Below are 20,728 nucleotides of genomic sequence, written 5' to 3' on the forward strand. Positions count from 1 at the left end.
TCAGCCAAATTTTCCCAATTAAATACAATTATAAGTACTGTGGTTATAGATTAATAAGCATTTATGGGGAGATATGCTAAAACTGTGTAAATATCAGGTTCCTCATCAAAATTTCACCCACAGGTTTTAGCAGCCATATTCTTACCTAAGTCCTTTATTACTGTGATGGTGACCAAATGGTGATTTTTCTAATTTCCTCTTTTCTGTCTTTATCAATTGGCATTCCAATGTAAGTTAGTGCCTTCCCTTCTCACCATGTATTTATTTGTATCTATATTAACTCATCCATTCCTGTTTTATTCAGTGGGTTACTATACTGAATATTAATACTAAGATTAGTTACTTTGATGCCTAAATTGCCCCAGACTTGGCCTGCATGTATCCTTTCAATCTGGATTATGTATCCTTTTGTTTCCATCATTCTTTGAGCACTTCCATACTTTCTTAGCACAAGGAGATGCTCTAGGTTCAACTATAAATTTTTAGGCTGATCAGTCTTGGTTCTTTTTAATTAAAATGGTCTTTAGAAATAAAGAGCTGAGTGATTGGTGTGTTCACTGCTATCTGGGTATCATTGCTTATAGGACCTGTCAGCAGACAGAAACAGAAATATGTATGTACACACACACACACACACACACACACACACACAGCCCTACATCTATGTATAAAACATGGGTTCAAACTAATTACACCAATTCTGATGGCTTATTTCCCTTCTATAAATGTAACTCCTTTCACTAAGAAGCCGTGAGAAATATGGCTCCCATTATCCTCAACATATTATTTTCTCAAGTCCTCTACTTGCAATCAATCTCCTAACCATACGGGCCATATTCTCTGCCCCGGCCTCACCAAACATTCTGCTTGCACTGGCCAAATTTGGACCCTAGTCTCACTGACCACATTAGCTATGCTGGCTGAATCCTCCATCTATATCAAAGGGAAATAGGAGAGGAAGGGCACATTTTATCATTTTTTTAAGGATTGGATTTATTGAAGTTTGTCCTCATCACATAGTTAAATCAGTTACAGTCATTCAGACACATCACATAACCTAAAGATATTTATTCCAATAACAGAGAACCTTTAATGTCTCTAATAGAGCCAGTATTTATGAAATTATTTCTAGATGAATCTGAAAAACAGATTTAATGTATGTATTCTTAGTTCTATATTTTTAAAACTCTCATAATCTGTTTTCTTATTTTATATCGATTCTAACTTTGTAAAGTTGACAAAGAGGAGACTCTTTGTTCTACTGGTAAGTTCAGGAACAAAATTTCAAAGAAGGTATGTCAGAGACTAGTTGTTTACCAACCCATTTCTTTTGCCTCCTGGGTGCAAGCTGGACTACATTTCCCAGTCTCCCTTGCAATCAGGTGCGGTCATATGACTGAGTTCTAGCCAGTGGAATGTGGGCAGAGGTAATGAAAGCCACTTCTAGACCCATAAAACCTTCCACACAGTTCTGCAGGCTCCAAGTCTCTACCCCATCTGCTGACTGAATACAGAGGATTCAGTAGAGGATTCCAAAGCCTAAAACAGTTAGCAGAGCCACAAGATGGATAATTCTAGGTTCCTGAATCACCCTATGGGAGGCCATCAACTGAACATCTGCATTCAACCTTTATGTGAATGTGATGTCGATTTGTATTGTGATAAGCCACTGAGACTTCAGGGTTATTAGTCAGGTCAGTTAGCTCTCCCTAACTAATACAGAAAGTAAATGAATTGCCCATGTTTAACCTTTAGAAGTGGTAAAGTATCACATGGAACATGACCTTCTGATCCCTACTTGAGGGTTCTTTCTATCAGATTGTGCGTGTGTGTGTATGTGTGTGTGGGGGTGTGTGCTCACACACTCTTTGCGACCCCATGGACTGTAGCCCACCAGGCTTCTCTGGAGTTTTCCAGGCAAGAATACTGGAGTGGGTTGCCCTTTCTTCCTCCAGGGGATCTTCCTGATCTAGGGATCAGACACAAGTTTCCTGCATCTCCTGCATTGGCAGGTAGATTCTTTACCACTAAGCCACCTGGGAAGCCCCTTCCTATCAGTCAGACCAAGCTAAAAGTAACATTTTCCTTTTAGCCCAAGCATGACACTAGACCCCCTTTTAGCCCTTCCCCTTTCCCGAGGGAACCATGTCCCACATTTGCTGTTTCATGGATTCATCTTCAGCTAATGAAAGCACCTCTCTTGCCTAACACCTGCCCTCTGACAGGAGACTTACTCACCCTGTAGAGGTCTCTGATGAAAGGTGGCCGTCCTTTCCTGCAAGCAAACTCTGTGATTGGCGTGGCAGTGGTAACAGAGCCCACAGTTGGGATGGTCCAAAGGGTTTGGGGGACAAGTTGATTTCCTCCTCTGACACAGGAGGTCAGCAGCAGTTCCGGGTCACTCCTACATCCTGGCTTATTCATAGGCCGATAGCTACTGGTTTGGTGTGTCAGCACAGTCCAGGCTGCTAAAAAACATATATTTTCTTGAACAGGATGTTTCTCACCTTCCTCTCTTCAGACAAGTTTTAGAGACTAAAAGAGCTAGAGAGATCAGGTCAAGTGGGTGGGGAGGGTGGGGAACAATGCAATAATACAGGGGAAAGGAAACCTCTGACAGGAGCTGTGGACATGAAAAGCCTTGGGAGTTTTCTCAGTATCACAGTCTAAATTTTATAGTAATTCACAAACTCATATTTCCAGAGTTGGGCAAAACTCCAAGGTTTGCTGAGGCTTCATTTCATAGAGAAAAGCCTAACTGTCACTTCATAGAGAGAGAATTGATGACCTGAGTGATTAAGGAGCATGTTTAACGTCACAGAGATAGCCGAGGCTAGGGCTAGACCCCAGAACAGTGCTCTTAGCGCTTTTCTACTTTGTTCGCAGGTCTGATGGGAGCCACTCAGTTCAAGCAGTTGGAGCAGCAGATGTAATTAGGATATTAAGTGCTGGAGAGTGTGGTCCCTGAGGACACATCTCTCCATGACCTTGGCCAACCCCCAAGCCTCCCTGAAAGCCTTTCCCTGCCTATATGAGAAGCCAGCACCCATCACCCACCAGGGTCTGACACAAACATGTCTGGGGTGAGTCGCTCAATTCCAAGGTGAAGCAGGAGTGGGAACATCTCCAGTTAAAACTCCAGAGCATCTTGGAAGGGAAAGAGTCTCCAGACTGGAAAGGCATGGAAATTTCCCTGAACCCAGAAGCATGCTTGGAATAGTACCGCTGCATCACCACTCCAGCCCGGCCTTGTTAGTGAGGCAAGCCGCAATCAGGAGATAATTAGCTTGCTGTTATTTATTCCCTGCTCTAATCAGCAGCCCACTGCTTGCACAGTGGAGAGGGCTCCCACCCCCAGAGCAGTGGGGGTTCTCGGGGACCTTTAGTTACCAGCCAGGAAACAAGTGGCAGAAGACAAAAGGCTGGGGAGACGAAAAGAGGGAGGGAGAGCCTTGACCACAGGACCCAGGCGCTGCTGGGCTCTGCACGGCAAACAAATCCCTGGGGAGAGGCAGCTGGGAATCACCAGGAGCCCTGGGCAGCGTTACACTTCGCTTCATTTTGTTCCTGGAGTTGGGCTCTGGTCGATAAAGGGCGGCTGGCGTTCAGCTCCCTGTTCTGCCTCACTGCAGTCAAATTGCCTTTTTCCAAGGCGACTTTCAGAAAAAAAAAAAGATGACATTTATCAAAGCCTGCTGAGTGGTGACCTTGGTGGGAGGGAGAGAGGGCGGGTGTACTGTCTGTGGAAGCAGGCAAAGAAAATGAGGAGAACCTAGAGGGAAGGAAATGCTTTCAAGCCTCAAAGTTGTTGGAACAGACACAGAGAGATTACTCAGGGTTGGAGGATGTGCTCATCCACACTCCCTCCTGGCCCCTTCCTCATCCTCAGTAGCTCATTCTCATGGGCAATCCCTGCCTTTCCAGGCCCAATACTCGACTGAGGATGCTCCATCAAACAACAACCTCTGGAAAGGGGTCAGGCCTATGACTTGATAACTGCAAGATACACAACCTTAGAATCAGTAGCAGTTCCAGAATGTCTGCATAGGGCAGGTTATGAGGCTGCTATTTGATTGGAGGGGCAGGAAGTGAGGGAACCAGAAAACTTGTACTTTGCATAGCAAATACATTGGTGTTTTTTTTTTTTTCCTACATATGTCATACATCTGTAGGGCATGCAGAGCATGCATAAAGCCCTCCCAAACCACTTATTGGCCCCAGTGCTACATTTGTTGCTGTTTTTCAGTTGCTCAGTCATGTCCGACTCTTTGTGACCCCATGGACTGCAGCACACCAGGCTTCCCTGTCTTTCAACCAACTCCTGGAGCTTGTTCAAACTCATGTCCTTTGAACTGGTGATGCCATCCAACCATCTCATCCTCTGTTGTCCCCTTCTCCTCTTGCCTTCAATCTTTCCCAGCATCAGGGTCTTTTCCCATAAGTCAGTTCTTCACATCAGGTGGCCAAAGTATTGGAGCTTCAGCTTCAGCATCAGTCCTTCCAATGAATATTCAGGACTGATTTCCTTTAGGACCGACTGGTTTGATCTCCTTGCAGTCCAAGGGACTCTCTAGTCGCAAATACTACATAGGATCCCAGAATTGGAAGAGAACTTAGGAGTCATCTGTAGGACCTTGAGTCCTACACAGGATTACTCTGAAAGTCTTCTCCCTTCTCTTCTCTGGCCTCGTAAGCCCTTTACACACAGGCTTTTATGGCACCTGTCACCATGCATTGTGAACATCAATGTCTGTTTCCTTTACCAAACAATGATACTTGATAACAGAAAGGCTTCTTGTGCCTCCACCTTTGTATTTCACTTTTCTATTCCTAAACACTCACAGGAGTTCTTGCTATATGTGAATCGGGGTATGTGTGATAGAATGAATGAACAAACAAATGAAGGGACATCTGAGCAAAACAGTCATCCAGCCCCTGCTTTAACACTTCCTGTGATGAGGAGTTCATTACCTCAAGATGGAAAAGATCTGTTACGGGACAGTTGAAATGTCAGAAGATGTTTCTGGACATGGAATGTAAATCTGCTCTTATGACACTTCTATAGAACAGTTCTTCCCTTTAGAGGCCCAGAAGCACAGAGGCCCTCAATCTAGGATTCCACATATGAGTCTTATGAGATCCCTGCCCCCAAGAAATATGTGTGAAATTCTGTGTGTATCTGCCCATGTACTTAGGGGTAGGGGATCCATGGCTCCACAAAGGAGTCCTATTGCCACATTTGATTTATTTATTTATTTGGCTGCCCCTGGTCTTTGTTGAAGCATGCAGGAATCTTTAGCTGTGGCATGTGGGATCTAGTTCCCTGACCAGGGATCCAACCCAGGCCCCCTGCATTGGGAACACGGAGTCTTAAGCCACTGGATCACCAGCGAAATCCCTGTATTTCCAAATTTTAGAGCCCCACTTCATTTGTTTACTCCCCCATTAAACATATACTAGACAAATCAAGAGTCCTCAAAAATGCTTACTTTTTTATTTTTTTTCCCTCCCACTTTTCCAAAGAAAGCAGACTCCCAGGTTGTTATGCATCTTGAGCAAAACTAGCTCTGCTACTCTAACCATGGATGATTAGACAGGGATTAATTCACATACTGAAGTTAACCATGAATGGGTGGGGCACACAGGAAGCTGAAAGGAAAGAGTTTGATAGGAATTGTGATCAAAAGGGTGCACCATGTTGGATAGCAGCTATTTGACTCATTCAGAGGCTCTTCATGGGGAAATAAACATCTTTGGTGAAACTCACAGAAAGTGGGTGACTTTGGAGTTGCAAGCCTCTTTTTGCCAACTCAAATCACTTTTTCAATTCTCCAAGTCTTGGAAGCACTGGGCTCATAGTGACTACAGCTAATAAGGCAACTCCCCAGTTACAATAAACCTCTGTGGGGTCCTGCAATAAACCTGTCTTCCTGAAACCTATTAGGTTGACTCTTCTTGGCAGTATCAAAGATTCTGACTAATACACAGCCCTCCAATTTTCACAAGTGGCTATTATGACTTCCTTCTAAAGTATAAGATACTCATTGCTAAGCTATCCTTCATATATGAGTTACCAAAATAAGTATTCACACACATTCTCATTAAATCCTTATAAAATCCTACAGTAGTCATTCTCAACTTGGGAAGGGTACAAAGAACCACCTGACTCCACCTAAAACATATATTCCCAAGGCCCCATCTCCACAACTTCTAAGCAAGTCTGGGGTGAACCTCGAATTCATTTTTTAAACAAGTTACTTGGAGATTCTGATGTTGGTAGTCTAAATCCCTCACAAGAAGAACACTGCCCTGGGAGTTTTCCCCAACTGTCTTAATGATCAAAATGCCTCTCAGACTCTGCCCATAAAAGTTCTGATGTAGTTGATAAGGGGCTCTGGAATTTTAATAGGGTAGGCATCTTAATGTTCAAGACTTCCCAGGTGGCACAGTGGTAAAGAATCTGCCTGCCAATGCAGGAGACCCAAGAGACATGGGTTCGATCCCTGGGTCAGGAGGATCCCCTAGAGGAGGAAATGACAACCCACTCCAGTATTCTTGCCTGGAAAATTCCATGGACAGAGGACCCTGGTGGGCCATAGTCCATGGGGTTGCAGAGAATTGGACATGACTGAGCATGCACCAGGCATAATGTCCATTTTATCTGTGAGAAAACTGAGCCCCAGAGTAACTTATCCACAGTCAGACAGATAGTTGACAACAGAGGTAAGATTAGAATCCAGCTTTCTTGACACTCAGTCCCACGCTCTTCCTGCTGGATCACAAAGGCCACACCACCTGCATAGAGGCCTGGACATAATAGGCAATTGATAGAGGTTTGTTAAATAGAATCCACGCAGGTTCTAGAGGGAAGAAACTATTTCTATAAAGCATATTTGCCTCTTGTTCCACCCAGCCTCACCCCAAGGCACATAATACAGTGGTCTGCCCTAGGGGCTCAACAGATGTTTGTGAGAGAATGCATTATTGTATGATTACTGGACTCTGTGCTGCTCTATCAGCTACCTCTGGCTGTGCTCCAGATTGTAAATGAGCTGCCCAGAACTGAACTTGATACACGAGTGATGGTCTGACCCAAACTGAGGATGGCAGGATCTCCTTCGCCTGTGTTTTTATAGGAACTCCTGTCTCTTCTGGGGAACAGGACCTTGCCCTTCCTGCCAGTCTGAGGTGTGCCCTCATGAAACCAAGAGGAGAGAAAAAAAAAAATTTTTTTTTTTAAAAAGAAAGTAACCAAGAGGAGCTGACAGCTCTGTTACTGGCCCTGGGCCTCCTCCCTCCTTCAGCCTCGACTGTGGCTTCCTTATTCTAGCTTCCCATTCATCAACACTTAGAACTCTGCTATACCCATAACCTTGACAGCTTTCCTCCAGTACTGCTTTGCACTACTCCTAGAAAAGAACCCTAAAGAACACTGCGTTGAAAAGAACCCTAGACAAGGATGATGGGCACCAGACCATTCTTAGCTCCCCACATTTACAGAATGCATGCCACATGTTACATACTCCATAGGAGCATGCATGCTAAGTTACTTTAGTCGTGTCCAACTCTGTGTGACCCCTATGGACAGTAGCCTGCCAGGCTACTCTGTTCATGGGATTCTCCAGGCAAGACTACCGGAGTGGGTTGCCAGGCCCTTCTCCAGGGAATCTTCCCAACCCAGGGATCAAACCCACGTCTCTTACATCTCCTGCATTGGCAGGCGTGTTCTTTACCACTAGCACCACCTAGGAAGCCCTCTATTAGGCACATGAGCTTATTAAATACACAACACCATTAGGTAGATACTTTATGCCCTCTTTACAGGTTAAGCAATTGGTTCAGGTCATCCAGTGAATAGCAGAGCCAAGATTTGATCCTGAGGAGCCTCGCCCCAAACACTATGGTCTTAACCACAAAGTTATACTCCCTTTCAAGGTTAACTCAGTTCTGCCTTGACCCAGCTTGTGAATTTGACTGCTAAGGCATCTTCCAGCACTGGTAGATTAAACTTCTCTCATCTCACCAGCCCAGGTGACAGTGTGATTAGCCTGAGAACAGGCTAAGAACAGTAGACTATAAGTGGTCAAAGAGTAGAAAATTCAGACACAAATGAATAGGTAAAGACTCAAAAAGTATGATTACAGGGAAACAATTTATTAATTCAAAGAGTTAGCCCAATGGCCTTAGATAAGTGGAAAAAAAATCCTTAACTGCAAGTTTATCATTTAATTTAACTATAATCCTTTACAAAATCATAAAAATACCAACTTGCTACACTGGAATATTAACTCCACATATAATAAAAACTATTCAAAGATTCATACAACATGAACTAGCTTAGAAGTCTCATGTTAGTTAAGTTTTAATTTTAAATGTAAAGGCTTTCAAAATCAAAAGAGTGTTGCATGCGCAGGAAAAGAAAATATTTTCAGACTTTGACAAAACTTCTTAATGAAAAAAAACCACCAAATTCCTTTTGGAGGACCTCCTGGTTATCCAGACTTCCAGGGAGGAGTTGAAAAGTAGTCTTATTTGTCACAATGCTTGGAACAAAAGTCTTTCATTTCTGAGATGTATGGTCAGCTGCAGGCTGACTAAGGTAGGAGGACCCCACTGCTAAAGGCTAAAATAACATTCTGAACTGTGAATTTATTTGTCAGCAATATTTCAAAGACACATCTATCTGATGACCTGTTGCAAAACTATTTTGAGATGTCTATATATGGATGTCAAAAGTCAAGAAAGTGTTTATGATTTAGCCATCAGGAATGATCACCTCTATGGAAGCAGAATAACCCTGACCAAAAGCAAGCGCTACAGATTGAACAAGATGACTCTAGAATTATTAGACAATATATATGTACAATGGAATATTACTCAGTCATCATAAGGAATGAAATAATGCCATTTGCAGCAACATGGATGGACCTAGAGATTATCATACTGAGTGAAGTCAGCCAGACAGAGATGCTGAAACATCATATGACATCCCTTATATACGGAATCTAAAAAGACATGATACAAATGAACTTATTTACATGACAGAAATAGACTCACAGACTTAAAGAATGAACTTATGGTTGCAGGGAATTAGAGGGAGAATGCAGGGGAAGGGATAGTTAGGGAGTTTGGGATGGACATGTACACACTGCTATATTTTAAATGGATAACCAACAAGGTCCTACTGTATAGCACAGGGAACTCTGTTCAATGTTATGTGGCAGCCAGGATGGGAGGGGAGTTTGGGGAGAATGGATACACGTACATGGATGGCTGAGTCCCTTTGTCTACACCTGAAACTATCAAAACATTACTAACTGGCTACACTCCAATATAAAATAAAAAGCTTAATAAAAAAAAGAATTATTTGACAAAACTGAAGATATCAAGACACTGAAAGATGTCTATGGCACCCTTCTACCCACACCAGTGATTCCTCTTCTGCCCCTGGTCAGTATGCACATCCTTGCACTCCCTGCAGACCAAGCAGAGCTTCCAGAAAGTGTGCAGGGTGGAGGTGGAAAAGAGTAAGGAGAAGCAAAAAGGGAGCTGGATGTCAGCTGTCCAAAAAGACATTAAACAAAAAGACAGTAAACAATGGGTGAGCATGCTAAAAGGTAAGTTAAAAGAATCAGAGAAATGAGTGGCAGTTTAGGACTGAAGATGGGAGGAAGAGGAATCCTCCAAATTGAGCGCCTTCGGGGACAAACTAGAAACGGAAACATTGGTCAATTGCTAGATATGAAATGGCTCAACTCAAATGGGAAGGGCTCAAATTTCAACCCTTTAAGCAATACTTAACAAAGCACTCACCTCCCAGAAATGGCTTCATCCTGGTGCCCCCTCTTTTTGGAGATAATCTTAAGAATGACAAAACTCATGTTGACAGCAGCAATACCACTGAGGTTCTCCACAAAATGAATATTTTTAAAACTAAATTTTTTAATTTAAATTTGTAAATATTTTTAAATTGAAAAGATAGCCCAGAGAGTGAGAGCTTAAAAATATGAGTGAATACTCTAAATAAGCAAAACCCTAGAACGTGGGAACAAGGCAGGCAGGCGTGCAAGGTTATCTGTACATTTTTGGGGGAGGGGGTTGGGTTTTTTACTTTTGTTGATTTATTTATCTTTGATGTTTTGATCTGTATATATGTTGACATCAAGACCAGGGGATCTCCTAACTTTCATGGCGAAAATTAGGTTTTTAAAAAGATAATACTTATAAATAATAAAGCACAGTCACAACTATTAGCTCATTTGATCTCCCAAGTAATCCTATGAAATAAGTTCAGGTGCTATTATTATTCCCATGTTATAGATAATGGAATGAGATTCAGTAAAAATAAACTGAAATACCGAAGGTCACAGAGCCAGTGTACAGCTAACTTCTCCAAGACCAAACATTATGCTTCATCCTTACCTATTGTATGGTCAGGCCATTCAACATGAGCGTGGGATTCTTCTTTCCTTTTTTCGGCTGTGCTGGGTCTTCATTGCCCTATGGGTTGTGGGATCTTAGTTCCCTGACCAAGGATTGAACCCATGTTCCCTTTATTGAGAAGGTGAATTCTCAACCACTGGACCATGGGGAAGTTCCCCAAGGTGGCTGTTCTCTTCCTCTCTTTATATCAACCAGGCCCTACTTTACTCACATGACTATCCAATCTTAATTATAGCACTTAAACAGTAACTGCCTGTGTGTTTGCCCCTGACCCAGCCACTAGTTTCCTTGGTAACTGATGAGCCAACCTTATGTCAATTCCCCTATAAATGGTAGCCTCCTGAGCAGCTTATCCTAGGTAACGAAGATAGATGCCACGTCCTGCCTGCTGCCTGCCATACACAGTTGGGGTGTAGCTCCAAGATATTTTGCTTCAGGTGTGTAAGACTCCCCTATTTAATAAACAATTGCTGTCTCTGTCTCTGGGCTCTTTCTTCAGTCTCAAGGCTGGGCAATTACAAGGCTTGCAGCCCAACAGCCCTACACTAGGCATTGAGACTAACATATAATGAATGTGCTGCTGCTGCTAAGTCACTTCAGTCGTGTCCGACTCTGTGCGACCCCATAGACAGCAGCCCACCAGGTTCCACTGTCACTGGGATTCTCTCAGACAAGAGCACTAGAGTGGGTTGCCATTTCCTTCTCCAATGCATGAAAGTGAAAAGTGAAAGTGAAGTCACTCAGTCGTGTCCAACTCCTAGCGACCCCATGGACTGCAGCCTACCAGGCTCCTCCATCCATAGGATTTTCCAGGCAAGAGTACTGGAGTGGGTTGCCATTGCCTTCTCCAATGGATGTGCTAATTTAATGCAATTATTAATTAATGATTAATTCAACAAACATGTTTTAATGCCTATTAGGAGCCAGACCAAGGGTAAATCCCTGCTCCCAAGGAGCTTACAGTCTAATGGAAAAGCAGATATGTAAATAGAATTATAAATGAAAAGTTTTATAAGAATATATGTGTGTATGCTCGCTAAGTGGCTTCAGTCATGTTTGACTCTGACCCTATGGACTGTAGCCCGCCAGGCTCCTCTGTCCATGGGATTCTCCAGGCAAGAATACTGGAGTGGGCTGCCATGCCCTCCTCCAGGGGATCTTCCCGACCCAGGGATCAAACCCATGTCTCTTACATCTCCTGCTTTGGCATATGGGTTCTTTACCACTACACCTGGGAAGCCCATAATGACATATATGTAAGAAAAGATCATCTAAGTATGCCCAGCAAATTAGATTGTGTTGTCGTAAAACAAGGGTGGCCAGCTGCCTGGAGTCTTTAGAAAGAAGTCAAACCATAGCTTCCTAACAAGGTGTCTTTCACCAGCTCTGACTGAAGTGTCCAGTACTAGTTATCGAAAAAAGAAAAAAAAAAAAACTTCTAGTACAGAGAAAAGCAATTCATCCAGTTTCATAACCTGGTAGACATATCCAACCTTTTTTGCTCAAATGCTGAGCTGACCAAACAACCTTTCAAATTGTACTTAGGAACGCTGGGTTGACGCACTCCAGCAAGAGGAAATAAACACGCACTATAAATAACCTGTTGCTATTTATCCTGCCAAAGCCCTCTTTTTGTTGTGAATTAATAGACGGTTGTTCTGGTCTAGAAAGCACCTGTGGCAGACCTATCATGAGTCAATTTTTATACCAGTGCCATCCAGTGGAACTTTCCATGATTATGTTCAAAAGGGTAGCTAGCCGAATGTGGCCATTAAGTGCTTAATACGGGGCAACTAAGGAAATGATTTATAATGTTATTTAATTTTAATTAATTTAAATAGCCATGTGTAGCTAGTGGCTACTGTCTTGGACGTCATAGCTCCAGATCCTTGGTACTCAAAACGTGCCCTGTGGATTAGCAGTGTCTGCATCACAAAAAGTTATTAGCTTCTTAGAAACGCAGAATCTCAGACCCGACCCCAGACCTAAGGATTCAGAATCTGCATGTTAACAATATCCCCAGGTGATCTGTATGCACATTAAAATTTGAAAATGGCAAGGTTACTTCTGCATGACCTAAAAAAAAATTTTTTTAAAGGGATTGACCACCGTATCTGTGGTGACCTCTTCAAATTGCAGACACCCACATCTGAGGCCAGAGTCCAGCATAAAAGACCTTCTTTGTATCTGTCCCTCATCCATCCATAAACATAGCGAAGAGGGAAAGGAGAAAGCCTGGTACACTGGGTCTAAGGAAAGTTAATACAGGATATGGGAATGGGGTGGAAAGCGAAAGAGTTTCTCAGGGATACCTCTACAAAATAAAATTATGAAATTCCCTTGATGATTATTAAATATGATGATGGGTATATGGGCATTCATAGGACTATTTTCTTTGGTTTATGTTTGAAATTTTTCAAAATTGAAAAATAGATGTGATTTTTAGAGATGATGAATGTCATATTCAGCCTCCAAGAACGGCCTCCAAAGATCATCTCCTCCTGTATTCATACCTTTGTGTAGTCTCCTGCAAAAATGAATCGGGACTGGTCCTTGTGACCAAAGTGGAGGTGACAGGTGTGACCTCAGAAAGCTAGGTCACGGTGACTTTGGCCCTGTTCTCTCTTGGATCTCTTGCTCGGAGGGAAATTAGCTACCATGTTGTGAGGACACTCAATCAGTCTCATGGAGAAGCCTTTATGGACAGAAGTCAAGCCCTCTGGCCAAGAGCCAGTCCATCATACAAGTGAGCTATGGAACTGAGCCTCGCAGAAGTTGATTCTCCAGCCCCAATCAAACCTTCCAGTGACTGTAGCTCCATTGGACTGCAACTACCAAGTCAGAACTGCCTTTCAAGCCACTCCTGAATCTCTGACCAACAGAAACTGTGAAAGACAATAAATGTATATTCTTATATTAAAACACTGAGTTTTGGGGTAATTTTTATGTTGCAATAAAGAACTAATACAATGTGATTTCAAATTTTCCCACCCCCTCAATACCTTCCCTATCTTATCACTGATGCCTGAAATAAACAGGAAAGACCTTTTCACACTGTGCATAGGGTTAATATGCTAATACCCCTTGAAGGCTGGGAGCCAAAAAATTGATGCTTTCGAATTGTAGCACTGGAGAAGACTCTTGAGAGTCCTTTGGATTACAAGGAAATCAAACCAGTTAACCCTAAAGGAAATCAGCCCTGAATATCCATTGGAAGGACTGATGCTGAAGCTGAAGCTCCAACGCTTTGATGCAAAGAGCCCAATCATTGGAAAAGACCCTGATACTGGGAAAGATTGAAAGCAAAAGGAGAAGGGAGCAGCAGAGGATTAAATGGTTAGCATCACCAACTCAATGGACATGAATTTGAGCAAACTCTGGGAGATAGTGGAGGACAGAGGAGCCTTGTGTGCTGCAGTCCATGGGATCACAAAGAGTTGGCCACAACTTAGCAAATTAACAACATAACCCCTTGAAGAGATAATACATTCCCTTACATTTATGGTAAAATATGTGACAGATATAAATTCTTTCCTTTTAAAACTCTTAGCAGGCTAATGTAGTGAGACATTAATTTCAGTCTTGCTCTTGCTGTTGTAAGAAACTAGAAAGAATAGAAAGGTAACTCCTCCCTTAGGTTCTAGCATCTGAAGAACAGCTAAAGTTTTAATTATAAGATCTAGACTCTGCTAATATGCCCCTCTTCCCATGCCCAACCCTAAAACCCACACTGGTTAACAGCTTCTTGGTGTTTCAGGGATTACCCTAAAGATGACAAGCCTCCCACCCCCTTCATTTTGAGGATTAGATAACAGAGAAACTATGCTGGAATTGCCCCATGAAGGACAGAAAGAAATTACACTGGTTCAGGAAGACGGCACGTGGCCAGGCCTAAGGGAGGAATGAGTTCCCCCAGGCTGGGAAAGATTTTTGAGCTTCCAGAAATGGAAACTTGTCCCTGGCTTGTACGAAATCGGGTTGTGTGTGTGTGTGTGTGTGTGTGTGTGTGTGTGTGTGTGTGTGTGTGTGTGTGTGTGTGTGTGTGTGTGTGTGTGTGTGTGTGTGTGTGTGTGTGTGTGTGTGTGTGTGACGGCGAGAGATTGCTTCACAGGGTGTACCCCTACTCCTGCCCGTCCAGCTGGTAGGTTATAGAGCTCTACCCTTTCAGTGGTACCCCATGGGTCGTGGCATCAAGTCTGAAGAAAAAGGCCCTTCTCCAAATCTTTCCCCAAAATGCTGGAACTTCACAACCCTAGCAAGAGAGGAGGGAAGACCTCGGAACGTGACTAATGAATTTCCCGCCAACATTGACAGCTGGGAGCTGAGCCAGATTTTTCTAATTTGTAAAATTAGAAGACATGTGACGCGTCTTGGCCTGGAGTCAACTGCAGCGGAGTCACTTCAGTTAGACCTACTTTTACTGAGAGCGGTTTTGGTAAGTAGAAGGGTGCGGGGTAGGGGGATGAAGGGAATGGGCAAAGGTGGAAGAAGTAATAGGAATACTAAGGGGCCAGACAGCTTTCTTCTCCAGGTCGGGACCTGTTCTAAGACGGAATGAGCAGCGCGCGGCCGCCCATCCAGCTCGGACACAAACACACGCACGTGCGCCCCGCCCCCGCCGCGCGCACGCGCCCCGAGGCTCGGCGGCGGCGACGGGCGCGCGCGCGCGCGGTGCTCGCTGCCCCCACGCCGCTCCCTGCGTTCTGATCGCTGCGTCTCCAGCTCCCCGCACCTCTGCGCGCCTGCCCCGCGGATCAGGAGACGGCGGCTGTGATCTGGGGGCTCCGACGGCTCGGCGCTGGGGGAGCGGAGCGGAGCCCGGCACGTCCCTGGGAGGCGATGTGACCAGGAGTGGGCCCCTGCGTAAGGCGGGCGTCGCGGCAGGCCAGCCGGTGAGGCGCTGCTGGGGGAGGCCGCGACGGAGCTCCCGGACCCGCCATGGGCTGAGACACTTCCTCGCCGAGCAGGTGCAGTGATCAGAGGTCCCGGGGGAAGCCCGCCTCAACAAGCCCCTTCAGCCAGGTTAGAACTCGCCCTACCCAGCCTGTGCGGGGTCGACCTTCCTTCAGCTCCTCCCCAAAGGCTCTGCTGACCCCGCCTCCAGACCTGGGCCCTGCAACCCCTATGACCCCAACAGCCCCTGACGTCCGAGGAGATCCCGGCCCTCCACTCCTGTTACCCAAGCCTGGTAGGCCCTTGTGCTCACCTCCTCCTCGGTCCCGGTATTTTGAGCCCACCGCCCGCATGGTACCTGGGAACAACTCAGCATCGCTTCCTTTCTCTTCTAGCCCCACGGGGGGGGGGGGGTGCGGATTGGATGGGGGGAGGAGAGCGGAAGGAGGGAGACTGGGTCTTTCCCCCCAGAGACCCTGGTAACCACAAACCTATACTCTCTCTTAAGCCTGTAGTGAAAGTGACCCTTCCTTACCCCACCAGAACATGCCCGGGTGACTTCCTCCCAGATCGTCCTTGTGGCCTTCCTCGCCCTCCGCAGTGACACTATGCAACCCCCACGAGACCTGCGAGGCCTCTGGCTCCTGCTGCTGTCCCTGTTCCTGCTCCTCTTTGAGGTGGCCAGAGCTGGCCGGCCGGTGGTGAGCTGTCCTGCCGCCTGCCTGTGCGCCAGCAACATCCTCAGCTGCTCCAAGCAGCAGCTGCCCAACGTGCCCCACTCCCTGCCCAGCTACACCGCCCTCCTGGACCTCAGCCACAACAACCTGAGCCGTCTGCGGGCCGAGTGGACCCCCACGCGCCTGACCCACCTGCACTCCCTGCTGCTGAGCCACAACCACCTGAATTTCATCTCCTCTGAGGCCTTTTCCCCGGTTCCCAACCTGCGCTACCTGGACCTCTCCTCCAACCAGCTGCGGACGCTGGATGAGTTCCTGTTCAGCGAACTGCAGGTCCTTGAGGTGCTGCTGCTCTACAATAACCACATCATGGCAGTGGACCGCTGCGCCTTCGACGACATGACCCAGCTGCAGAAACTCTACTTGAGTCAGAACCAGATCTCCCGCTTCCCTCTGGAACTGGTCAAGGAAGGAGCCAAGCTCCCCAAACTAACGCTCCTGGACCTTTCCTCCAACAAGCTGAAGAACTTACCATTGCCTGACCTGCAGAAGCTGCCCGCCTGGATCAAGAATGGGCTATACCTACACAACAACCCCCTGCACTGCGACTGCGAGCTCTACCAGCTCTTTTCCCACTGGCAGTACCGGCAGCTGAGCTCCGTGATGGACTTTCAGGAGGACCTGTACTGCATGAGCTCCAAGAAACTGCACAATGTCTTCAACCTGAGTTTCCTCAATTGCAGCGAGTACAAGGAGCGTGCCTGGGAGGCCCACCTGGGTGACTCCTTGACCATCAAGTGTGACACCAAGCAGCAGGGGATGACCAAGGTGTGGGTGACACCCAGCAATGAACGGGTGCTGGATGAGGTGGCCAACAGCACGGTGACCGTGTCCAAGGATGGCAGTCTTCATTTCCATCGGGTGCAGATCGAGCATGGGGGTGTGTATACCTGCTATGCCATGGGGGAGGCTTTCAATGAGACCCTGTCTGTGGAGTTGAAAGTGTACAATTTCACCTTGCACGGACACCATGACACCCTCAACACAGCCTATACCACCCTTGTGGGCTGTATCCTCAGTGTAGTCCTGGTCCTCATATACCTGTACCTCACCCCGTGCCGCTGCTGGTGCCGGGGTGTCGAGAAACCTTCCAGCCATCAGGCAGACAGCCTCAGTTCTTCCATGCTTAGTACCACACCCAACCACGACCCTATGGCTGGCGGGGACAAGGATGATGGTTTTGACCGGCGGGTGGCCTTCCTGGAACCTGCTGGACCTGCGCAGGGTCAAAACGGCAAGCTCAAGCCGGGCAACACCCTGCCAGTGCCTGAGGCGACAGGCAAGGGCCAGCGGAGGATGTCGGATCCAGAATCGGTCAGCTCGGTCTTCTCTGATACGCCCATTGTGGTGTGAGCAGAATGGGTTGGTGGGGAGATTCTGCCCCAGGAGAGGTAATGCGCCCTTGAAGGATGTGAGGGGATGGAAGAGAGGGCTAGCTGCCCAAGGGAGTGGGTTCCCCTCGAACTCAAGGGAATTGGCCACGGGTACAACAGCAGGCAAGACCCCAAGCAGGGTGTGGCTGCCATGATTTTCAAATGTGGATATACTAATCCTCAGGCAAATATGACACCCCTTCCCAGAGCCCTGACAGTTCTCAAGGTGGTGGAAGAAGAGGGTGTCTGCTGGTGGGAATGAGGTAAGGGGTGAAAGAGCAGATCCCCTAAACTTTTTGAGGTCATCCCTAGCTCCTTCAGAGAAAATCATTTGGGAAAAAGAGTCACTTTTTTCCTTTCTCTGCCCACCCACACCTGTGATGTTGTGTGTACTGGGGGGAGCTTCCACAGGAGCCACATTGGGGAAGAGCTAGATTGTCTTCCTTGGCCAGGAAGTCACGCATCACAGCTGGGGAAATGGGAAAACTTTGGGAAAAGAAGTCAGGAAAAGGCTGGGACCTCAATAACATTCCCCAAAGCTGTTGTAAGACTTCCCAGGAACACCTTCCTCTTTCCAGAGGAGCCCTGGGTGCATGGGTCTTTTGCAGGAGCTTGGCCTGTTGCCTGTCAGATATGGCAACAGTATGAGATGCGGTATCTGTGTCTTGTCCTGGGACCAGTGGTGCAGAGGGGTACAGCATGAACCAAGGGGTCCCTGTGACAGTATAGATGCCAGCACAAAACCTGTAGATGGGGGATAAACTCCAGATTGGAACCGGTTGGTGAAACTCTTGGTTAGCATCTGATTCCCAGCACCCATGTAGTGGATCAAGGTGTGGGGTGCTGGAAGCAGAGTGTCTATGGATGCCTGCCACAGAGGTGGGATGAGGGCCTCTTTGCACGAGGAGGTGGAGGGTAAACCAGCCACTGTTACGTAGCATCCAGCATCTAGCAGGATCTACCTGATTTTCTGTGTATGCCCTCTCTTCATTCATTCTCCTGATAGGCTCAGGTAGAATTCTGAGTGTTCCCTAATATGCTGCTCTGCAAAAGAAGAGTCCAAGAAGTCTGGCCCCAGCTGGGTTAGCTTGGGCTCAAGGGTGGAGGGGAACAGGCAGACATCTCCTTTGTGCTGACAAAGCCGCCTTGCTCCTCTCTTAGAGATCTCACCCCTGCTGCAGAGCTGGAGCATGGGATTCATCATCTGTGGAGCTGGAATCAAGTGGTCCTTGCCACAGAGGAGTGGTGGTTTGGAGGGTGGCTTAGAGTTCTGCCCTCTCCACAAGGTTCCAGGCAGTCTTGTAACAGAGACAGTCAGTGGCACTAAACTTTCAGAAGGAGACCCTCTCAGCCAGAGGTGTGCACAGTTGTCAGGCCAGAGGAACTTAAGAACAGGCCCAACATTCCATTCCATCAAAGTGGCAGAATACTTTGGGCATAGAGGTGGCCACTTCCTTTGACTCTACTGCAGGCCCCGGGGGTTGGTGGCTCTGAGCTTTGGCAAGGGGACATGAAGGGCAAAGGTGAAAATGTTCTCTGACGTTGGTCTTTTCAGTCTGTCCCCTCTCTCTCACCAAGTCCCCGTCCTTGGAAGTTCTCCAGCTCTTCCAGTTTTCCGATCTGCTGTTTAGGTTCCAAGAAGTGTCATTTACCTGTGGGTGAAGGCTGCTTGCTAGGAGGTCCTAACTACCCTGCCTGTTAAGATCCGAGGTGGGGACTGGAACTCAACATCTTCCCCTTGTCTGTTCCTGGGATGTCAAGACCACTGTCCATCCTTTATTAGTAACCTAGCTTTGTCGAGAGAGGTGCAGCGTTTCCCTCAAGTACTTGCATGCTCATAGGGATGCATGCTTATAGGTCTGCATGCACCCCAGCACCTTGACTTCCATCAGGACGATTCTTCAGTCCCCACTAATGTCCACTTCCAGAGTGGTTTCTACTTATGTGCACAACTTCATGCACACAGTTTTCTTGCCCTGTAGGAGAGACTGTGACCATGCCAGGCTCTGCAGATACAAACTTTTGTACTTTTGATTTCTGAACTGCCTAAATCTTCACCCACATCTCTGTGGCAGTCCATAAAGCCCAGAGTTAGGAAAGCTTCAGGTTGAAGACCTTGAGAGAAGGGTTGATGAGGAGCAAGCTGGCTCTTCAGACTCCTCAGAAACCTTCCTTAGAGTAATGGTATGTCAGAAATAAATGGAAAACTAGGTCAGTGACAGATCCAGAACACTGGCAGGGGACCAAGCAGCTGTAAGTTGTTCTTCCTATGTTAACTGCCCTAGTAAGCTAGGGGCAGGAGGGAAAAGTTGTGTGGTCATATTCCAGAGACTTCTAAAGATTCTGACACTGAAGCTATAGGAACCAGGATCCCCTCCTCAGACTTATCAGAGAAAATCTCACCTCCTGGCAGCAGCTTCCCCTCTAGGCATCATTGAGGGCTCTGAAAATCTTTCAAGTGGATGTCAGATGAAGTAGTTCCTCTGGACATCCTGAGTTCCCAAGGACTAGGAAGGCCATTTTCTTCCTAAGTCCTACCCAGTTTAGGGCATGAGGCTCTTAGTCTTCCCCACCAAGAGACTGAACTGATTGGCCTCTTCCCATGGTTTCAGTGACTAGAACCCAAAGGTTGCTTTCTACTTGAGGGATTAGGGACTCAGCAGATGTAAGCTCACTGGAACCCTGTGTAGGAAACTGCCAGGTCTGGTTATAAGAAAAGGTCAAGCGATCACCCCCACCCCCATCAGTCAACCAGAGATGTCTCCCAGGAAGCAGGTGTCCCTGGAGACAGAGTATGTCAGGGCTGTACAATCTGTCTGTGTGATTGTTTTTGATCTTTCTTTCTTTCCCTGTATTTATGAGGCTCCTAGGAAGGAGCCAGGAGTGGGGAGACCCCAGCTGGGGAGAGTGAAGGCGACTGATTCCAGTTTTCCGTGTGTCCTTACCTCTGTACTCCCTTGTAGCCCTGCTGGCGAAGTGAACAGGCCTCCCCATGTCCAGGATCCCAGTCCTTCCACTTGTGTGCTCCCAGGCTGGCAAACCTTGGAGCCTCTGGGCTCTGAAAACTAGACAATGATCATTAAAACCTGGCTTGAGTCTCTTTTCTGGCATAGTCTGTGACTGGTTTATCTTTTCAGCCTGTGGGGAGGGTTCACAGTACCTCGGAAGGGTGCAACCTGTCTAGGGGGAGAATAGTTAAATGCTGTTATGAGGGCATGGGTAGAGTCCACATCAAGGCATGAAGATAGACCAGGGATCAGCCAGCCTTTTCTGGGAGGAGCC

General features: G+C 46.6%; 1 protein-coding gene across 4 annotated transcripts; it reads left to right on the forward strand.

The window, feature by feature from the left end:
- The first annotated feature begins 15,076 nt into the window (after positions 1–15,076).
- On the forward strand, positions 15,077–20,550 carry AMIGO1 (adhesion molecule with Ig like domain 1). 4 transcript variants are annotated; one of them, XM_043460423.1, is made up of 2 exons: positions 15,077–15,465; positions 15,845–20,550. In XM_043460423.1, the coding sequence occupies exon 2, from the start codon at positions 15,945–15,947 to the stop codon at positions 17,424–17,426; it is 1,482 nt and encodes a 493-aa protein (XP_043316358.1). In that variant the 5' UTR covers positions 15,077–15,465; positions 15,845–15,944; the 3' UTR covers positions 17,427–20,550. The 4 variants fall into 4 exon arrangements, with proteins under 4 accessions (XP_043316358.1, XP_043316360.1, XP_043316356.1 ...); XM_043460425.1 differs by having other exon boundaries at positions 15,077–15,410; XM_043460421.1 differs by having other exon boundaries at positions 15,078–15,465; positions 15,880–20,550.
- The last annotated feature ends 178 nt before the right edge of the window (positions 20,551–20,728 follow it).

This window comes from Cervus canadensis, chromosome 2, assembly GCF_019320065.1.
Source record: "Cervus canadensis isolate Bull #8, Minnesota chromosome 2, ASM1932006v1, whole genome shotgun sequence".
NCBI classification, from domain to species: Eukaryota; Metazoa; Chordata; class Mammalia; order Artiodactyla; family Cervidae; genus Cervus; species Cervus canadensis.

Bases quoted from the DNA above. Each gene is read 5' to 3' on its own strand.
- AMIGO1 (XM_043460423.1), top strand. From the start codon at position 15,945: ATGCAACCCCCACGAGACCTGCGAGGCCTCTGGCTCCTGCTGCTGTCC.